The 21,252-nt window shown below is 50.1% G+C and overlaps 1 protein-coding gene across 3 annotated transcripts in view; it reads left to right on the top strand.

Annotated features, from left to right (window-relative positions):
• Positions 1–15,494, top strand: part of DIAPH1 (diaphanous related formin 1) — a 157,461-nt gene extending 141,967 nt beyond the window's left edge. For 2 of the 3 annotated variants that reach the window (XM_043521330.1, XM_027822676.3), the window contains 2 exons: positions 2,365–2,451; positions 12,527–15,494. In XM_043521330.1, coding sequence (XP_043377265.1) covers positions 2,365–2,451; positions 12,527–12,690 — 251 coding nt within the window. In that variant the 3' untranslated portion in view covers positions 12,691–15,494. Of the gene's footprint in view, positions 1–2,364; positions 2,452–8,299; positions 8,347–12,526 lie in introns of all 3 variants that reach the window. The other variant, XM_043521331.1, reaches the window with a different exon arrangement.
• Positions 15,495–21,252: the final 5,758 nt, after the last annotated feature.

The raw sequence follows: 21,252 nt of genomic DNA, 5'->3' as shown, positions 1-21,252 counted from the left end.
GACTTTCCCAAGCTCACTTTCCCCTCTTGTTATACATAGTTGTGAGGCAGGGAATGTGAGGGCATCTGCTGGACTTTCCTTCTTAAATGCATACCTACAGGGTCTCAGTCCTGGAGTGAAAGGGAATACTGGTGCCAGCTAAATCCCCAGTTGCTGGGTGCATGGGGAACAGCCAGCTGATTCAGGGAGGAGCATTTGACTTCACGCAGGACTCCATTTCTAGAACCCTTTAAAAACTACAGCTACTGCTACACTGCCCGTGGAGTGTAATCTCAGTGGAGGAGATTAGGGGTGTGTCTGCACTCTGCCTAGTAGTCCTGGGACTGTTTTCTGCACTTTCTGAACACCGCTTCTTCATGGGAGCAGAATGTGGGGCTCTCCCAGGGCTTCCTCCAGTTGGAATAGGGTCCTTTGCAGGAGCTTTGTGCTCAGCTGGAGAAGGGAAGCCTGAGCTGCTCGTCTGCTGTTTGGATCCTGGGCCAGGGCTACCTGCTGGGCAGGAGGGGGCAATGGTGCTGCCTGGCCTCTGTTACACAGGTGCCACATATGGCTCTGCTGGAACATGCTCTGTGAACGCAGTGACACGCTTGTTGCTAGGGATTGAGAGCAGCTGAGGCCAGGTTAATCTCCCGAGGGGTCAGGGCACTGTGCAGAGAGTGAGAAGGGGTTTAGAGGGGCGTGGATGGCACTAATAATCGGAGACTCTAAAAAGAGAGGACCAGAAAACAAGAGAGCCAGGCAGGCACAAGGAGAATGCCTGAGACAGGGGAGGACGGGGGAGCTGATTCTTTGACAGCCTTTCTGGCACGTTCTCTGAAGTTTTCCATTCTCTCAAAGGCCCCAGCTGCTGGGTTATTTTGCTGCTGACTGTGGCTTCAGAGGCTTTCCCTGCAAGCTGTTCCCCTGCACCTTTGTCAGTCAGCTTCTCTGTGCGGGGAGGAGTGTATTACCATTCAGTTCTGTGCCCTAATCAATCTCCCCAGCTTCTGTGCAGAATTCCAGAGAGGCCAGCACCTTCCTTGTCTGTGCTGGGGTGTGGTACTCTTCCTCCTCTGTGTGTATTGAGGTGCAGGGGTGTTCTTCCAGCTTCCTCTCCCCTGTGCATGTGGAGGGAGGAGAAGAATTAGTTATTTTCTCCTCCCCTCCTCCCCCCAGAGAAGGAATGGTTCTTTCACTGCTCCCCACACCTGTAGGGGGGCGGGGAAAGGTATGAGAAGTTCTTTGTTTGCTCTCCTGGCAGGGGAGGGGAAAGGGAGAGATTGTTGTCCCCACACCCCCACTGTTCCCACATGTGTGTCGTTCCCTGTGATCAGGAGCACGTGTTATACCAATAAAATAAAAACCAGCAGGATCTTATTAAAGGGGAAAAGGCAAAATGCCACATTTATTGTGAATACAGAAAGAGTCATAGTAAGCCATTAGTTATAGCTATAACATTCCATTCAATTTCATATTTATTCACACATTCATTCATACACACACACACACAGAGATTCTGCAAGGTTGTTATCATAGTTACCAGCCTCAGAGTTGCTCATGCCAAGCCACTGGCCAGGTGGCCTGGACATGAGGAGGGAGCAGGACCTTGTCAGATGCTCATTTGATGCTCCTGGAAGTTGGTTTGCAGAATCAGACCCCAAAGTTCTCACTTTCTAGAGTCCATTTTTATAGGAATTTCTTCCTATGCCAGTCTGTGGGAATTGCTTCATCATGCTGTTGCTGAATCAATCAGCAGATGGCACATTCCTGACGGCTCCGTGCTGCCAGATGTTATCTTGTTCTTTGGTTCTCCCATTCTTGAGGCTGTTGGGTGGATTCCAGTCTGCCGTCCAGGGGTCCTCTGGTTATTTCCACTTGACGCCTTCTTCAGTCGATGGACACTGGATTCTTAGGCTGGCACCTCCCTGATCATTCAGTTATTATCCACACCAAGCATCCATCCACATACATCCTCTATCTCTGTTTTAATCACAATTGTTAACAAAGCGAGATGAATACAACAAAAGGGCAGGGAGTCTCTGGGTGCTGTTTCTGTTGTTACAGAGTATTGCTTTGAGTCTCTCTCTGTGTGAGTAGTTGTTGTTACAAAGAATTGCTTTGAGAACAGACTCTGCCTTAGAATGTACTAACACAATTAGCAGCTTGCAAGTTTCACACATAGAGGGAGAGAAACAGTACCAAAAACCAAGAGACCTCTTAATTAGTAATACCCTGGAATTTAAACTATGGGGAATCAAACTCATTTGTGATTTTAATACAGAACTTCTTTAATATGATCCAACACATGGTGAGGGAGGACTGGAGGTGGCAGAACTGAATCGAGCACACTACATGTCCCCATTTGACTTACTGTTTTCCTTGCAGAGGGTGATGAGACAGGGGTGATGGACAGCCTGATGGAGGCCCTGCAGTCAGGAGCAGCGTTCCGGAGGAAGAGAGGACCTCGCCAGGGTAAGCATTGCCTGAGACAGTTCCCTGGTGCAGAGAGTGATGGGAATTGGTCTGTTCTGTATGACAAGCAATTCTTGTGGCTAAGTATCCTGCCTCCAACAGTGGCCAGAGGCAAGTGTAAAAACTCCCATAAGGCACGTCATTGTGCAATGTTGTTCCTTCCTGACCCCAGCTAATGATCAGCTAATACCCTGAAGCCAAAAATTTCTCAGCACTGCTAACTAGTGTCACTGTAGATGCTATTCCTTTGCATGCCTAAGCCTTTTCAGCTTCTCCTAAATTGTTTTTCTGAATAATCGATAACAAATGTTGTTTGTACACAGTGTCTTTCATTCTGTCTTTGGTTCCCCAAATGCTTTTTGCAGCACTTCACCAGAATGGCATGGGTTAAGCTGTGGGACTTCTCCTGACTGCACAGTGGTGGCTCTACTTTCTTGCAGAAGTGGTGAAGCGCAACTGCACTGTTAAATGAAAATGGCTAGTAGAGACAGGACAGGATTGTAGGCATGCTCGCAGGTGGAGATTTGAGACGATCTGGAGAGTTGATGAAGTGGCGAGGTACAAGGAGAATGAATCCAGATGGCAGGCACTGCAGAGAACCAAGAGTGGCCAGAGGGTGGAGAAGAGGAATCTAATGCTAGAAGCAGGAGGAGAGACTGAGACAATGAGGTTGTCTTGGGCAGTTTTAAAAAATGGAGGCAATCTGAAGCAGATTCAGAAACAACTGGGCTGCAAGAGAATTGTTTGAGAATTGTAGCTGAACTGCTTTGTGTGAGAGTATGCCAGGAGCAGTGTGTTCTGGGTGTTCTGGAGTCTGGGCACATAGGATCTGTAGAAGCTGTAAAGAAGAGAGCTAGCTACAGTTATCCAAGCAGAGAACCTGAAGACCTGGATGAAGTGGGAGCAAGGACAAGTGCACAGGGTCATTGTTGTGAAGATGGTGGCAGATAGGTGTGGGAGGAGAAGGAAAGCTAAGTCAAGAATGACACCATAGTTACTGAGAATGGACCTCTGAGTTGACTGGGAAGAGAGGAGATGCTGTTGGGTTTGAGAAAACTCCATTGTCCAGCAGAGTCACTTCTGAGTGGACATAAGGGAAAGGAAGCTGAGATGAAGCCACAACTTCACTGGGTCAGACAAGCAGCTGTACAGTAAGGAGGGTGCACTAGAAGTGTTGAGAGAAACTTACAACTCAGTTCCGTCAGCCTGAAATGATAGTGAAGGTTTCTCATTAATGATGAAAGCAGAAGGCCAAGAATTTAACCCTGTGAGATGCCATAGAGCAGTGCTTTTAAAACTGGGGGTCGCGACCCAGTACTGGGTCGCGGACTGTAAGGCACTGGGTCGCGGTGGCGCCTGTCAGCACTGCCGACCAGGCCGTTAAAAATACAACTGGCAATGCTGCCTGGCTAAGGCAGGCTAGTCCCTACCTGTTCTGACACCGTGCTGCACCCCGGAAGCGACCAGCAGCAGGTCCAGCTCCTAGGTGGGGGGCCACGGGGCTCCACGCACTGCCCCTGCCCCAAGCACTGGCTACACACTCCCATTTGCTAGGAGCTCGGGGGGGGACGGTGACTGTAGGCAAGAGCTTGTGTGCCTCCACCTAGGAGCCGGACCTGCTGCTGGCCACTTCCGGGGCGCAGCACGGTGCTGGGACAGGCAGGAAGCCTGCCTTAACACCACTGCTGTGCCACTGACAGGGAGTTGCCGAAGGTAAAGCCTGTGCCCCAATCTGCTGCCTCAGCCCTGAGCCCCCCACCTGCACCCCAAACCCTTCATCCCCGGCCCCACCCCAGAGCCCTGATGCCCTTCCACACCCCAACTCCCTGTCCCAGCCCAGAGCCCCCTCCCATACCCTGAACCCCTCATTCCCGGCCCCACCCTGCAGCCCTCACCTCTACACCCCAACCCTCTGCCCCAGCCCTGAGCCCCTCCCAAACCCCTCATACCCACCTCTGTTGGGTCGTGGGCATCAATAATATTCTTCAGCTGGGTCTCCAGAAAAAAAATTTTGAAAACCACCACCGTAGAGGAGGGTCTGGAGGCAGAGGTGGAGCTACCTCCACAGATAGACGTTTCTTAGGTAGGAGCAGAATTATGACTGGAGGGAACCGGAGATACATGTATAGCTGTGAATTAATCTCAGGAGGGAGGAATGATCAACCCCTAAGGTTCTGGTATGAGGAAGAGGGGAGGGGATAGAAAGGAAGAAGCCATTTCCACCCCTGAAAAATGGGAAGGTAAAGAAGGGGCAGGTGAGTGGAGAAAACGGTTAAAGATATTGGAGAGCTGGCAGATCTCCAGCAGCTTTGAAAATAAGGGAGGAAGAGAAATTAGTCTGCCATGCTGAGGGCAAATGAGAAGTATATATTGAGATTTCCAGCTCTTGAGCTGGGTAGAAAGGGCATATATGTGGGACTTGTGAATTTCAGAGTCTGCAGTTTATCTTTTTACCTAGGGGCGCTGCAGGTGCAGAAGAGAGAGCAAGTTCCCATGGAGCCAGCTGTCTTAATATCAGAGGGGATAGGAGAGGGTTATAGATATCAATTTAAGGGGCTTTGTGGTAAGTTTCTGAAGGACAAGGCAATGGAGAAAAGAGTTCAGATGTGATAAGGGAGTCCTCGGTGATCATGGGTAAGTGAGGAAAGCAGAGAAGGCTGTGGCTGCTGAAGAAACTGAGGGGATGACTATTGGCACGGATACAATTTTGTCATGGAAAAATTAAGTAAAAATTCATGGAACAATCATGGGGAAAATATACAAAATCAGGCTATGGTCACAGTGGGGCTGACAGTGGGAGCCCTGCCGCCTGGGACTGAAGCTGAAGAAGTCACGGAGATCTGTTAAAGTCCTGGAATCCGTGCCCTCGGTGACCAGATTGTATCCTTAACCATGGGTTCGTGACAGGGCGAATGGGAATAGTGTCCCACAATGCAGTAGTGCCCACTCTCACCTTCCCATGTTCCATTCCATGATGCAGTGTGCCTGCACACGCCACACACTTTGGTCTTTCTGAGCATGCTCACTGGATTCAGGCAGGGAATTGCCATCTGGCAGTCAGCTTTCTATGGAGCATCAGCTGCTTCCTGTACAGCAGGCTTTGGATTCTTTTTGAGGAGGAGGAGCATTTCCCCTTCAGTACCTGTAAGAACAGGAAGGGAATATTACTCCATGTCTGTGGGATGTTAGGGATTGCGCCTTATGCCATAGAAGAGTTTGGGGCTTAGACAGAATGTAGTGATGCAGCTGGCCTCACATTTCCAAGTAAGACTGAGGAATAAGAGGAGCAGACCTGGGTCAGCTTTAGTGGATAGGCTGGGGCTCTGCAGAGACGATGTTGCAGCTGCATCAGGGGAACGTAGGCCCATTGTAAGTGCTGTCATCCAACTCCTTTGATTGTTTTTCAACCTTGCAGTAAGGAGCTCAGGAGGTACCCAGGAGAGAGTGGTGTTCCAGGGACCAGTGTGGGGTAAGCCATCTGGAATGGGCAATGTAGGCTTGGCTATGAGAAGTATTGCTCAGTTTTATCTGCTTAGAGACTGCATGTTGCCCTGGGTATTCCTTTGGCTTGTGGCTGGATCCCTCTTCTGCTCTCTTTATCAGGGTGTTTCCTGTATGATGCTGTAGTATGCAGAGGTACTCAGGGCTGGAACCTCATTTGCCAATTTGCATCTCTGCCAGTCTCATTAGTAGCTTGTATCTGTGGGGGAACTTACTGGTCTTCATTTCCAGGGGCATATTTATAACTCTCCAGATGCTGCATTTCCATATGTTCCCATAAATCTCCTACCCTAACTTAGTGTATTCCACCAGCACTACCAGTGCATTCTCACTGGGACATGTGCTCCCCCCCCGCACACCACTATGTGAGCTGTTAGGGCATTTCCTGGCCCCATATCGCTCCTCACCCTAGCTCATTGCAGCAGCTGAAGAGCAGAGGAACTGTGTGTAAATCTTGTCAGCTCTGATCTTTGACTCTCTTCCCTTGGAGGCAGCTGTCTCTATTCAGAGGCGCTAGCAGCTCCTTGCTAGAATGTAAAGGAATGGAAAAGCCGACAGGCCTCTGGGGACTCTGCTTAGTAGCTTAAAGGGCTCATTGTGGGGAGGGCGAGGGTCAGCAAGGGGGATTTTTTTCCAACTACTTTGTTAAGAAAGGAGTGCAGGCCACTGTAGTTGGCAGGATGTGTGCACATAATAGCCCAGTGTCCTCCTGCAGTGAGACTGTGCAATTGTCCTGTAGTCATGGTTTTAACTCATTGATTCAGGGTTGGATTGTGACTTGAGTGACTCAACTGGTCTCCTTTTCTGTATGCATGATGTTGCTCAGGCCATCTGCTGCTTGGGATAGAATTAAGAGAATAAAGAAATCAGTCAGGAATCCTGCTTCCACCAGTGAGGCTTGCTGTCTGGCCCACATGTCCAAGGCCGTGTCCCAACACAAGGGGGCAGTGGTGTACCTGTGCTGGCCTGGGTTGGGGGCTTGGCTTTCCCTTCCTCAGGCAAGACAAGGCCTCCGCATGTGGGGCGGAGAAGTGGCCCCCTGTCTCCTTGTTAGCTCGTGTCTATACTGTCCCGCTTGTGGCAGAGAGAAAGATGGCCCTCCTTGATAAAGGTGGGAACCTACTAGTAATGGGCAATGAGTCCTTCCTCTGCCATCCCTCACTCCATTCCACAACACATTTTGTTTCTGGGGGTTGCATCTTAATCCATGGCAAGAATCTAATTTCTCTGGCTGGTGACACTAATAGCCAAGTGGCCCTGAATGCTTTACTGATCCTTTGCAGAGCTGCTGGAGACTTATGGTACAACTGTGGGAGAAACCCAAAGAGCTTCTCATCAACGGTCAGGGTCTGCTCTTTTGGGCTGACCCTGTAGCCATGCTGCAAGCCTTTGCAGCCCAAAGCAGAGTTAACTGACACTAGGGAAAACACTGGAAGCTCCTGGAATATTGCCTACACTAGAGCTCCAAGCACAGCCATCAGCACCATAGCTATACTGGTGGCAGGACTGATGAGAATTACTGCTAAAATCCAGAGTGTAGGTCAGGCGGGTCCCTGGAGTTCTTGAGAAACTTGAGAGGGGGGAGAGAGAACCGTGTGTGTGTGTGTGTGTGTGTGTGTGTATGTGTGTGTGTGTGAACGAGAACCTGCTGAATGTGGGGATGGGTCTGCGTGTGAGAGAGAGAACACCTGCCAGAAGGAGGAGGATGGGGATAGGTCTGTGTGAGAGGAAGGGAGTGGGTCTGCATGATAGAGAGAACCTGCTCAAGGGATAGGAGGGAGCATGAGAGAGGGGTAACCTGTCAAGGTCTCCTTTGGGGGGAAGAGTATGTGTGATGGGCAGGGGGCTCACCTACTGGTGGTCGCAGTGGGTGTACTAGATGCAGGCTTCAGCTTTCTTGCCTCGTTTTCTGGAAGAGTCTTTCTAGTGTTTGGGCTGCAGACCCAGGAAGGAGGGGAGAGAAGGGAGATGTTGATAGGTTTGAAACAAAGATTGACTCTGCCATTGTGTTAGCTGTGAGAAACCAGTTAGGCAGCTGGAGGGCTCCCACCTGGCCAGGAGACTCCGATGAGTATTTTGGGGTTCTGTGTCATGGCTGTCCCCATCAGCAGGCCTGTGTCTGGCATCCCAGCAGAACCTCTCTCTCTCTCTCTCTCTTGCTCCGAGGTGTGAACTGGCCATACACAACGTAAGCCATCTGGAATGGTTGGAGGTACAAAGCCTCGTTCAGAGAGGAGCTCCTGGTAGTGGTGGGGAGGCTCCCAGTTGCTGTCTGTTCTCTGGCTTGGGGCTGAAGGAGTGTTCTTAGTGGGATCTGACTGGTGCCTCTCTTATTTCCTCTTGCCAGACTCTCTTCTGTCACTCTGTGAGGTGGAGGAGGATACACCTGAGCGGGTAACACATGGGCATGTTGTTCTCCCCTCCCCAACTCTCGTTGTGTGTGTGTAACCCTTCATGTGCCGCAGGCAGGGAGGGTTAGAAGAGGAGACTGAGACACGCATGCAGCCTGAGGCTGCGGGTCCTGCAGTATCCCAGTAGTGAATTGAAATGGGCCTTTTTTAATGGAACTAGGGAAGTGTTTGAATCTCACACTGGTTCTTCCTTTTACTTTCCTATGTGAAGCACGGCCCAGCCTGGTTGCCTTTTTTGGACCTGGGGCTGGCCCACAGAGCTGGGCTTGCCAGGTCACCTTGCTCTCCGGATTTGGCCACAGCAGGCTTTTTTTCTTGCTGTCTCTCTCTTCGTTCTTCTCCTTTCCTGCCAGCATGTCCAGTGTTCCTGACTCTAGTACTGCAGTGATCCATCATACGAGAGTGCAGCCAGCTGACACCTCTCTCTACCCTTTTACTGCTTCAGTTATTCTCATTTTCCTCCTCCTTCTCTTCTCCACCCCCCACAGGAGCTCTCCAAGCACAGCCGTAATCATTGCTTCTCAAGAAGTTTGGGTAGTGGACTAGGGAGCTTTGCCTGTATATTCCTGTAAATTTGGGTGTAGACAGCGGATTGGGTGTGCAGATTGTGATGGGGTTGGGCCTGTAAGATGGTGATGCAGGCAGTGGACTAAGAGACTGATGGAGATAAGCCCATGACCATAGGTGCAGGTAGTTCAGGGCTTATCTACACTTAGCAGCACACCAGGAGGGATTCTCTCATTGGTGTAAGTAATCTGCCTTCCTGAGAGGTGGTACCTAGGTTGATGGAAGAATTCTTCTGTTGACTTAGTGCTGTCTACACCGGGTGTTAGGTTGGTATAGCAGCGTCTAACAGGTGTTTGGATTTTTGACACCCCTGAGAGATGTAGCTATGCAGATGTAAACTCCTAGTGTAGACCAGGGCTCAGGCTGTAGTATAAATGTGCCCTTAGGAAGGGAATGCAGGAAGAAACCTGGGAAGCCTGTAGCAAGGATAAGCCATTGAACAAAAGGATTTAGGCAGGGAATGGGGGTCTGTGCTTCCCATTTGATCTGAGTTGAGGCAAGAGACGGGTTGGAGGTGGTTCTGGTAGAGGCAGCTGATGGAAAACTGATGGGAATGTGGACTTGGGTGGGGAGAGATGTGATGGAAATAAGCCTTAGGAATGGAATACAGGCATAGGCTTGGAGGGCTACAGTAGGGATAAGGATGGAGGAGGTGGTGCAGGGAGCATACAGGAGAAAAGCTCAAAGAGGTGGTACCGGAAGCAGAGTGGAGGTTTGTGACACGGTTTAGTGATTAGGATTGGGGTGCAGGCAGTGGCTTGGTAGTTTATGGCTGCAGGGTGTGGGCTTGGGCAGGTGAAATCTCCAACAGAGAGGGGGTGGGTGCAGGCAGGGAAGTGGGGTCCTGGGACAGGGATAAACACCTAGGGCCAGGAGAGTTCCGGGGAAGCCCAGGGGCTGCAGAGGAGAAGGATCTGTAACCAAGGTGCAAGCAGGGGCCTGGTGTGGCTGTCACAGGGAAAAGCCTTGAGTGGGTGTTGTATTGAGGATAGGTATTTAGCAGGGTCCTATAGGAGGCCCTAAAAAAGGATTAAGCCACATGCGGGGAGCCTCCACTTGGGAATTGTAGTTACATATTGTGCTTGCTGGTTGCATGTCTCCTTTGCATACTGTTGCGTATTTGTTCTTGGTGTTTGAAGCCCAATTTCTAGAGCAGGGGAGGGCAAACTACAGCCTGTGGGCCAGATCCAGCCCATCAGAGTTTTCAATCCGGCCCACGGGATTGCCAGCCCAGTGGTGCAGTGGAGCTAAGGCAAGCTCCCTGCCTGCCGTGGCCTGTGCCACTCCTGGAAGCGGGCAGCACCACATCCCTGTGGCCACTCGGGGAGGGGGCAGCAGAGGGCTCCGTGCACTGCCCTCGTCTGCAGGCACCGCCCCCCGCAGCTCCCATTGGCCGGGGACAGGGAACCACGGCCAATGGGAGCTTCGGGGGTGGTACCCACAGACGATGGCGGCGTGTGGCAGAGCCGCCTGCCCCGCCCCACTCCGCCCCCAGGAGCCACTGCCGGACATGCTGGCCATTTCCAGGAGCAGCATGGGACCAGGGCAGGCAGGAGCCTGCATTAGCCCCGCTGCACGCCACTGCCACCCCTGAGCTGCTCGAGGTAAGTGGCACCAGGCCGGAGCCTGCACCCCAAATCCCTCCTGCACCCCAACCCCCTGCCCTGAGCCACACTCCGCACCCCCTCCTGCACCCAAGCCCCCTGTCCTGAGCCCCCTGCTGCACCACGCACCCCTCCTGCACCCCAACTCCCTGCCCTGAGCCCACACCCCGCACTCCCTCCCACACCCCAGCCCCCTGCCCCAGCCCTACATTCATGGTCCTGCATACAATTTCCCCATCCAGATGTGGCCCTTGGGCCAAAAATGTTGCCTACCCCTGTTCTAGAGGCTGCATGGGAAGCTTCACATTAGAAATGGCTTTATTTTTTCTGTCTTGTAAAGAGTTAACTCTGTGACTGCAGTGTCTCAAGGCAGCATCTCAGCTGCTGCTCTGTATTTCTATGTGCATCACCTTCTGCATTCTCCTCCCAGCAGATTTCCTCCTGAACAGTGAGGCCTGAGAAAGTGCCTGCATGTGGGCCATAAGATGAATTTGTATGTGCATTTGTCTGAGTGTCTGTCTGACTGCGTGCAACAGCATGTAGTGCATGAGGGTGTCTGATTGCGTGAGTTCTCCTGTGTGCTCCTGTTCTAATGAGTGAGTGTGAGAGACGGTCTTTGTGTGGATATTCAGCGTATGGAGCTGTCTGAACTTGCATATCAGTGGTGTTGGTGCATTGTCCTCCCTGCGTTGGTACTGTGCCCCAGCCTCAGCCATTCATTGTGCTGGAGCCCCCAGCGGGGCATAGTTGCTGTCCTAATTCAGAGCTGTTTGTTTGGCTGAGCCTCAAGCGTGATCCTAATGAAATCTGGAGCATCATGTTCTGACTGAGCTCAGGCCTTAAGCTGTAAAGAAACATCTTAAAGTATAAGAGCTGTCTTGGTGTTGTGCTACTGGACACCACAGCTCATCTGCAGCTGCAAGGCACTATTGGCTGCTATGTCCATGGGGCATAAAAGGCCATGGAGTTATTTTGAAGGGTGCAAAGTCTAGTGGGGACAGCCTTCTCCGTTCAGCCTTGTGCCTTGCCTGCCTCCCTTCTCTGCTGGGAGCACAGTGCCCCCATAGGAAGCCCTTAGGTTCTCTTCCCAACCCCAAGGGATGGGGAGCTGCCTGTTCTGTGATGATCATATTCCTGTAGTTTGGTTCTGTTCTTGGAAGTTTCCATGCTAATGTGTAGAGAGGACCTTCAACTCTCTGAAGTTCTTAACCTGTGATTTTTAACTCAGGGTAGATGCCCCTTCCCACAGCTTAGCCTTCTGGGACAGAAACTGGGAACTGGCTTTATTGGGCTACCACCGCAGAAGCAGAGAAGTCCAAGAACATGTGCACTGAATGGTCTAGCTCGTACACTAAGCAGCCCAATGACCTATACTGTGCTAAGCTGATTTTGTGGACTCAGCATGTCTTTCCCATCTGTGACATCTACTCTCCTCTACTTTGCCAAGCCAGTGTAGAAGTATTCTATTAATTTCTAAAGGGCCTATAACCATGATATCTCGGCCTGTAGCATGGTTTTCTACACCATGTTCTACAGGATATTCTGCAGTCTATTTATAAATGTCCCAAGTGATGGGGCTCCCACTTTCCTGTGGGAGCCTGTTCCACAGCCTCATAGATGTCACTGTCAGGAAGTGTTCTCTGAGATTTAGCTTAGATTTTCCTTTGCTTAATTCCATCCCTGTACTCCTGGGTATCCCATATTGCACTTCCCCATTCCCACCTCTTAATCAGTTCCCTTCACTTCTTGGTGTTCACAGCCTTCAAACTCTGGATGCTGTGGGGCCTTTGGGAAGGGTCCCCTGATGCCTTAGGAACACTGAATGCTTCAGGAGCATTAAACAAGCATTTTTGGGGGTTGTCAGTGCATCACCCACCATGCCTCCCAGCCTGTTCTCTCTGAGCAGCCAGCACTGGAGGGTTGTGAGCTGTGCCAGAGTGAGCTTGCATAAGGGTTTCTCTGGGCTACTTCTCACAGTCTCTTCTCTTGCAGCAAAGAGAAAAGCCGGCTGTGCTGTCACCTCACTGCTAGCCTCGGAGCTGATGAAAGACGATGCGTTGAGTGCAGTACCAAGCAAGGCATTACGGAGCAGCGACGCATCAATGGATGGAGGGGCCCATGATGATAGCATGGAGATGATCAGCCGTTCAAGCTAGGCCTGGGCCCCAGACTAGGGCTGAAGCCTGCAGGACTGAAAGAGTTCTACAGAGGAAGCAAAATACACTGGGTCACTTTGCAATCTTTTTTGCATGGATCTGAGGGGCAGTCTGATTTCCTTCTTGCTCTTAGGGCTGCTTGTGCCAGCTTTAGCCTTATGGTTATTGTTCCATATCTTGTCTCCAGGCTTCAATCTTTCTGCCTCTCAAATTACAAAGCAAAAAGCTTTACCTGAATGTAAGCCATGCTCGGAGCAAGGTGAGAGACACTGGGTCAAGCTCTCCCTTCCCTGCAGGGGATGGTAGAGTGTACTGGGAAAAAAGGGCATTGATGGAGAGGTTAGAGGCCACAGCCCCACCCAAACATATCCCTGCATTGGGTGTTGCCAAAGCAGGAACATTACAAGCTGCCTTAACCCAGACTCCTTTAGTTTGTTACTTTGGGGGACGCTGCTGGGCCAGGACAGCCAAGGCACCAGTTCCACGGGTGACTTTCCTCCAGCGGGTCTCAAGGTTCCCAGCCCACTCCCTTATCACATGTATGTGGGAGGAAACCTTATAGGTAAATTTAGCTGGACTTCTACTTCTCCAACTGCTGTGCTGTATTCTTGGACCGAGCACCTTATCCTGCGCCCTGACTCTACTGTGTGCTAGGAGAGAAAGGGGCTCTCTAGACACCTGAGGTGGGAAGCTGTGCCCTTGCCTTCCTCAGGACCTGCTGCTTTCCTGCTCTTCACATGCCCTCCCTGTGCTTGCTCTATTTATTGCTAGCATTCCCTTAGGAGAGCCCTTCCTGCCACTGTGGAAATTATGTCATAGCAGTGATAACCCAACAGGAAGAGGTGAGTGTTTGCTTGGGGCCAAGAAGCTGCTTCTGGTGTAGTAGCTGCCTCTGCATGCTTTGGAGCCTAGGAATAAAGGTTAAGTGTATTGTTGTGTATCACTAAGTGGCCTGAGGTTGAGACATCCTCCCACCCAGTGTCACATGCCTGAGTGAAAGCATTCACAGCAGCCCGCCGGCAGCATCTGCTCAGAATGAATCCAGGCTGCACTTCTATCTGCACAGGACTCTCTCCATTGTACACGATTTTCCAATCTTTTGTGGCAAATCCCTCGTGTTGCTGCAGCAAGGGCCCCAACTTCCTCGAGGCTGCTTGCTTCAGCTGTTGTGTTGTGCCATGCAGAGGAACTCCCCTCCTTCCTTGCCATGGCAACAGACGGGTGGAGCCTTCCTTTGGCTAAGAAATCACTTTGCAAATGTATCTATTTTTGTATCAGATTTTGTTTTAAAAGGAAATTTGAATGTAAGATAAAAATGTCAGAAACATTTGCATGTTTGTGGAATTGCCTCCCTGCACCGTATGCCCTTCATTGTCCGCTATAGGATGCAGGAATTGCCTGCCCGCCTGCAGCACAGCACTGTCCCTCTCTGTCCTCCACGGGGGATTGGGCTGCCTACTTGCTGCACTGCCTCTGGGTCCCATCCCCATGGGCAGAGAGCTGCTTCACTCATGCACTGGCTGAGCCTGTCTGTTACGGGCATGAAATTAGGGGAGTGAAAACAATGGCTTTAGTGTCTCCCCTTCTCCCTGGTGTGAGATGATGTGTGATACTGTGTAGTTAAGCACCTATGGTTCTGGCAGCTCACAGCACTCCTGCTCCAACCTGGCCCAGTGGTTCTGGGATTGTGAAGGGCAGAGATGTGCCTGACATCCCAAGGCAGGGGGTGTGGGGAGCAATCCTGTCCCCTGCCTCACGATGTTGTCAGTGGGCGCAATAGCTGGGAATGCCCATGGCTCGGCCCAGCTTTGGGCCCCTGTGTACTGAGGTGCTGCTATTCTTGTAATTTAATATATTTAAGGAGTCACATTTGTGATGTGGCCGGAGTGATCTGTAAAGGTCCAGTGCAGACTGGGCCAGGCGCACACCTCTGCAGCTATTGCACCTGTGAGCTCTCTGCACACATGGACTGGGTGGGCAGGTGGGCTTTGCATGCACCTGTCCAACATTAGTGCCCCAAGCCCTGTGCACTCTTTGCTGTGTAACTACCCTGCCTGTTGTCTGATCCTGAAAGCAGAGTGCCCCTCCCAGCTGCAGGCACAGCCAGCCCAAGTCCTTGCAGGAGGTTCTCTTCCTAGGGACTGCTCTTCACAAGCTGGGGTCACAGTGATAGGCTCCCATTTCTGCATTTGAAAGATAGTGAATTACAGGCATCTACTGTCCTCAGCTTATAGGACCTCTGCCCCATTCATGCTCTGCCTGTGGCACTCTTCGCCTTCCTCTTTCACAAAGGAAGGGTGCTGGGCCTGGAGCCTCTCGGCTGTGCTGGGGAAGAGAAGTAGCAGCATAGGGCCTGAAAGATAGTTGAGTCTGCAGCATTCAGGGAAGGAAACAGGTTGGGGCCGTTAGCTCTGGGGAGAGAAAGCAGAAGGGGCGTTAACAAGGAGAACCAGCCCAAACAGGCTCTGATTTTAGCTCATTCTGGTATCCAGTATTCCCCTGAAGTTTTGTGCAGGTTGGAGGAGCAGGAATTGAAGATAGCTGCAAGAGAGGAGTGGAGGCTCTTCTGTGGAGTTACCTGTGGCACTCCGAGCAGCAGTATGGGGCTGTGTTCCTCTGCAACCTCCTCCCCAAACCAAAGGTGTCACACTGGAGTCTTCGCAACTTTTATTTTAAATCTACTTTGGTTATGTTTGATAACAACAACATTCCATTTTCATAGTGTTGAGGTATTTCCTGGGACTTGTGATCATAGCTGATTATTTTGGTTTGAAATGTTAATAAAAAATTGGAACTATGCAGGATTTTCAGCCTCCCACTTCCTTTTATTAACAGCATGACACTGCTGGGTCCTTTGTCAGTGATGCAATGGCCAAAGGTATCGTGGGCTGTCCTCCACAGCCCTTTCCTGCTGCATTGGATGTGATTGGAGCAGAGGTAGAGGGACATTTTCAGGACAGCTCTCTCCTCCCCATACCCAGTCAGTTTGTGAGGAACCCTGATCCCCAGATACACCCACTTCCATTGCTGTCACATGACTCAGCAGCTCTAACTTGTGACAGTGTGCAGTAAGCCTGAGCTCTGTTAGAGGATGCTCTCTAATACCCACCTCCGTCATGCTCCCAGTTGATTCTCTCATTTTATTCTAGTCTCACATGCCTGGTCCCCACAGGTATGTGATTTGTAAGCACTTTGGAGAGAAGCTGGAAATTTGAGTTAGTGAGGTGCTTGTACCATGGAGCAGGACCTTGGGAGGAGGCAGCTGCCGCCTTATGTTCTGGAAATTCAGTCTTGTAAGAGAGAAAAGAAGTGATTGAAAATTCACTGGAGGAGAGAGGAGCTTCTGGAGTTCCTGGGTTGAGAGGAGGAAATGTGGGACTGAAGCAATCTAGCTGTCACCAGAGACAGTGGGATTTACCCCCACCCTGGAGACAGTGATGGAAGTAAATTAACCTCACACCTCCCCAAGAGTTTGCTGGAGACAAGGACCGACCCCATCGACTGACGGCTCTACCTCTGCCAGCCACCACGTCCACAAGCCTGACAGGGAGAGAGCAGCAGCTTCACGGTAGTGGCAGAAAACAGTGAGCATTTTACTCCATCAATTGTCCTGGGCCTGGAGTTCATCTTAGAGCTAATAATCGTTGTGGGGCTGTGTATTACCTGCTGCAGCTGGTATGGTCAGAGATGTTGGGTGCAGCAGGCTCCAAGGTAGCATGGGCATTGCAAAATGACACCAGGAGGGGCCATGTTGCCTTTCCATGGGCAAATGCCTGGCAGTTGGATACAATGCTAATGATTGAACCCAGAAAGATGATAGGCAAATAGGGAAGGGCTCAACAAACCCCCAGGGCCAGACCAGTGGAGACTTGCCCAAGAGCTTTTATTCTCCACTGGAATCATGAGAGTTGTCTTCCTTGGTTTTGAATCTGTGAGTGGATGCTGTTCTAGCAGCTCCATGATCTCTCCGCACATGAGGGCTTCTTTATTTGTACGAAAAATGGAAAAAATAAAAGTTATTTTGAGTACAAAAAGATGCTTGTGATCTTGACTTTTTTTTGCATCTTGTGACTTGTCCTCTCTTCTGTGCCTTCTCTGTCCGCAGTGTAGATTTGGATATAGGACATACCTGAAGTACAGACCTCTGGCTCTTGAAACCAGCTCAGTCTAATGGGATGTTCCCCTAGGAGTGGACTGAACCCCTTCCTGTGAATCATGAACCCCTCTAATGCAGGCCACGCTGAAAAGTTGGGTGTCCTCAATGTTCTATTTTAGGGCTGAGGAGCCGGAGCACAGCATTTTTGGTGCCTTCGAGACTGGCTATCCCCATCATCTGAACCCCTCTAGCAAGGCGTGGGGTGTCCAGGAATCATAGAATCTCAGGGTTGGAAGGGACCTCAGGAGGTCATCTAGTCCAGCCCCCTGCTCAAAGCACGACCAATCCCCAACTAAATCATCCCAACCAGGGGTTTGTCAAGCCTGACCTTGAAAACCTCTAAGGAAGGAGATTCCACCACCTCCCTAGGTAACCCATTCCAGTGCTTCACCACCCTTCTAGTGAAAAAGTTTTTCCTAATATCCAACCTAAACCTCCCCCACTGCAACTTGAGACCATTACTCCTCATTCTGTCATCTGGTACCACTGAGAACAGTCTAGCTCCATCCTCTTTGGAATCCCCTTTAAGGTAGTTGAAAGCAGCTATCAAATACCCCCTCACTCTTCTCTTCCGCAGACTAAATAATCCCAGTTCCCTCAGCCTCTCCCCATAAATCATGTGCTCCAGCCCCCTAATCATTTTTGTTGCCCTCCACTGGACTCTTTCCACTTTTTCCACATCCTTGTAGTGTGGGGCACAAAACTGGACACAAAAAGAAAAGGAGTACTTGTGGCACCTTAGAGACTAACCAATTTATTTGAGCATGAGCTTTCGTGAGCTACAGCTTACTTCATCGGATGAAGTGAGCTGTAGCTCACGAAAGCTCATGCTGAAATGGTTAGTCTCTAAGGTGCCCCAAGTACTCCTTTTCTTTTTGCGAATACAGACTAACACGGCTGTTACTCTGAAAATTGGACACAGTACTCCAGATAAGGCCTCACCAGTGCCGAATAGAGGGGAATGATGAAGTCCCTCGATCTGCTGGCAATGCCCCTACTTATACTGCCCAAAATGCTGTTAGCCTTCTTGGCAACAAGGGCACACTGTTGACTCTCATCCAGCTTCTCATCCGCTGTAACCTTAGGTCCTTTTCTGCAGAACTGCTGCCAAGCCGCTCAGTCCCTAGTCTGTAGCGGTGCATGGGATTCTTCCATCCTCAGTGCAGGACTCTGCGCTTGTCCTTGTTGAACCTCATCAGATTTCTTTTGGCCCAATCCTCTAATTTGTCTAGATCCCTCTGTATCCTAGCCCTACCCTCCAGCGTATCTACCACACCTCCCAGTTTAGTGTCATCTGCAAACTTGCTGAGGGTGCAGTCCACGCTATCCTCCAGATCATTAATGAAGATATTGAACAAATTATCCTTTACTTGCAGTATCAAAATGCTATTAATATTAGAAATTCCACTCCTTAAAGAAAAACATAAATTACCAAAATTGTCATGGACACATATTCCCCAGGAACAGAATATATGGACCCCTCAGGTCAAGGAAAGTGGTGATGAAAGAGCTGAGGTTTCTCAACGATAACCCAAAGCAGGGGTGAAGATCGGAGGCAAAAGTTGTGCTCCGCACGTGCCAGGGAGCTGGCTTCAAGCATCTATTCCAGAAGGACTTGAGCTGAGCTGCATGCATCTTTGTTTTTTTTCAAAGCTACCTGAAGTTTTGCAAGGACATATAGCTGTTTCCATATCACCATTGAGGAGGTACAAATGCTTTCCAATTCCCCTGTGTGTTGGGGCTCATGCAGGGATGAGCAATATTCTATGGCCTTGGTGCGGGATCATTTATGTGGCTTTCCTATTTTTGTTCAAGTGGCTTTCCTATTTCCAGGATTGTGCCTAGTCATGTGTATGGGACAGGGTGGCAATGAAGGCTGTCTCCTCACTCTTTTGTGCACAGATCCTGGTGTGACATTCCCCTGGTGTTATCTAGACCAGTGATCTGCTAAGTCACTCCAATCCTTGACTCTGGGAGCCAGCCTTACCCTGCTCTGCTGTGAGAATCGCCACTCCTGGGCTGTTCACACACAACCTCCGGCATGTAAACTGCTTGGATTGTGCAACCGAATGACACTAGCTAATATCTTGGCTCCCAGACACAACCCTAGAAACCTCCGTCTTGCAGTGTCCAGTTATGCCCGCTGAATGCTGCAAGCTTATATGAGTTCATTAATTTAACGAAGAAATTGATAGTACCAGGCTTGTTATTCCCAGGGGAATCTCTGACACGCTTCAAAGCAAACACACTGCTTCAAGTAAAATAAACAAACAAATGTATTAACTACAAAGATAAATTTTAAGTGATTATAAGTCAAAGCACAAGAAGTCAGATTTGGTCAAATGAAATAAAGGCAAAACACGTTCTAAGGTGATCTTAACACTTTCAGTGCCCTTACAAACTTAGATGCTTCTCAGCACAGGCTGGCTGGTTGCCCTTCAGCCAGGCTCTCCCCTTTGATCAGTGCTTCAGTCGCTTGGTGTGATGTCTGTAGATGGAAGTGGAAGAGAGAGGAAGAGCATGGCAAAGCCTCTCCCTTTTATCATGTTCTTTCTTCCCTCTTGGCTTTGCGCCCCCCGCCCCCACCTTCAGGGTCATGTGAGCATTACCTTATTGTAGTCCCAAACTGAGCACAGGAAGGGGGGTGACTCACTTGAGAGTCCAACAGATGCTTTCTTGCTGCCTAGGCCAGTGTCCTCTGTTCCTGTGAGGCTGGGCTGGGTTTGTCCCATACATGCCCTGATGAGGTGTGAACTGCCCCTCTGCTCTTGGAAAGTTTTTGCCTGGGCTTCTTTTAAGTCATCAGGACACATTTTCAGCCTCATAACTAGACACATGAAATTACAACCTATAACATTACTATAATAACAATGCTCGGTGCATCATGAGCCTTGCAAAGACACCCGACATGACAAACTTGCATTGGATACTACACAATCATAAGGATGAATATGGGGGTTTAGGGTGTTTCCCCGAGATACAGAACATCATGCCTCCCCCCTTAGTTTACTGCAAGAGGGTTAGTCACTGACTATCTCGAAGGCAGTTTGTGTTATAGTTCTCTTGGCATCCAGCCATTAAGGCCATGCAGCGGTATGCCTCAGTTTCCCCATTCACACACAGCAAACCAGGTTTGTTATGGTTTCTCTGCTGTGATCATCTTTAAATCTGTTTACAGGAATAAACTGAGAACTAGTGTTACCGTAAGGTTTAACATCAGTAACAAAATTCTTATCCCCAAACTTAACATTAATACCAATTTTTTTATCACAGATGGGTGTTTACAAGTATCTTTATGATACCACGCCCTCTGTTCAGGTAGTGTAGTCTGAGGTTAGTTTGTTCATTACCTATGATGTCCTTTGAGTCTCTCCCATGTAATCATCACTGGCTTTTCTTTCCCTCCAGTGTTCCCCTCTGTGTGGGCTCTTAATCCTGTTTCTGGAATTTTGGTATCTCAGGGTCTGGCAAGATAAGGGTCCAGGAGGAGCCTGCACATTGCCTGGCCCTTTTGGGAGTGGTCTCCCAACCCCAGGACTGTACATATACAGAAAATCCAGCTCCCTTTTTGGGGTTACCCTGTGTCCCGTTTCCCCCCCCCCCCCCCGCCCCAAGCACGGAGTCCTTTCCTGCCCACTTTTCCTAGAGGACTATGATCTGTGCTCTGTGGGCTAGGTGTGTTTACCCTTTGATCAGATGCATCTTTTCCCAGCAGCTTCCCGTAACTGCTCTGGGTATCACCAGCCTGGGGGAAAACACCCCCTTCTCTGTCAGTTGGGTCATCTGTACTCTGGCAAACTACCACCTGGCAATTTCCTGGTCCCAACTCCTCTGTTATCACAGGCCTTGGAGCTGCATCTTGATTTAAAGAGACACAGTTACTTTCCAAAAACTTATCAGAAATAGCGTCCTGAAAAATTGGGACCTGGATTGGAGTACTCTGCCACCCCTTTCTCTGTCCCTGAGAAGTCAGCTGTGTGACTGCTCCCCTCCAGGAGGTCAGTTACACAGTTCCTTCTCAAACCTTGGGTCACAGGCTGAGTGCCTGGGTGCACAGATGCTGACCCAGCCATCCTCCTAGTGTCCTGGGCATCCTGCCCCAAGCGACTACAGTAGTGGGGAGACATTCCTTCCCCAGTTTCCTCCTCTGGGCCCCCTCCTAAGACACATTTCTTTGTGCTCCCTAGGAAGGGTTCTATCTCTTCATCTGCAAAACTCTGCCAGCTAACAGCTTAATCACTGACAACACCTCTCCTGCTCCTGCACCTGAGGGCATGATGCCTTCTGCTGGAAAGGAGCTAGTTTCAGCCCCTCCCATACTTGGAAGCACACTGCTTCCCTGGGTTATGGAATCACAGGAATCCTCACCCACCTCAGTGTTTTTTGAGATCCCCTTCCCCTTTTCT

Source organism: Chelonia mydas, chromosome 8, assembly GCF_015237465.2.
Source record: "Chelonia mydas isolate rCheMyd1 chromosome 8, rCheMyd1.pri.v2, whole genome shotgun sequence".
In the NCBI taxonomy this organism is placed as follows: Eukaryota; Metazoa; Chordata; order Testudines; family Cheloniidae; genus Chelonia; species Chelonia mydas.
Note: the sequence above shows the minus strand (reverse complement) of the source record. Positions and strands in the feature narration are given on the sequence as shown.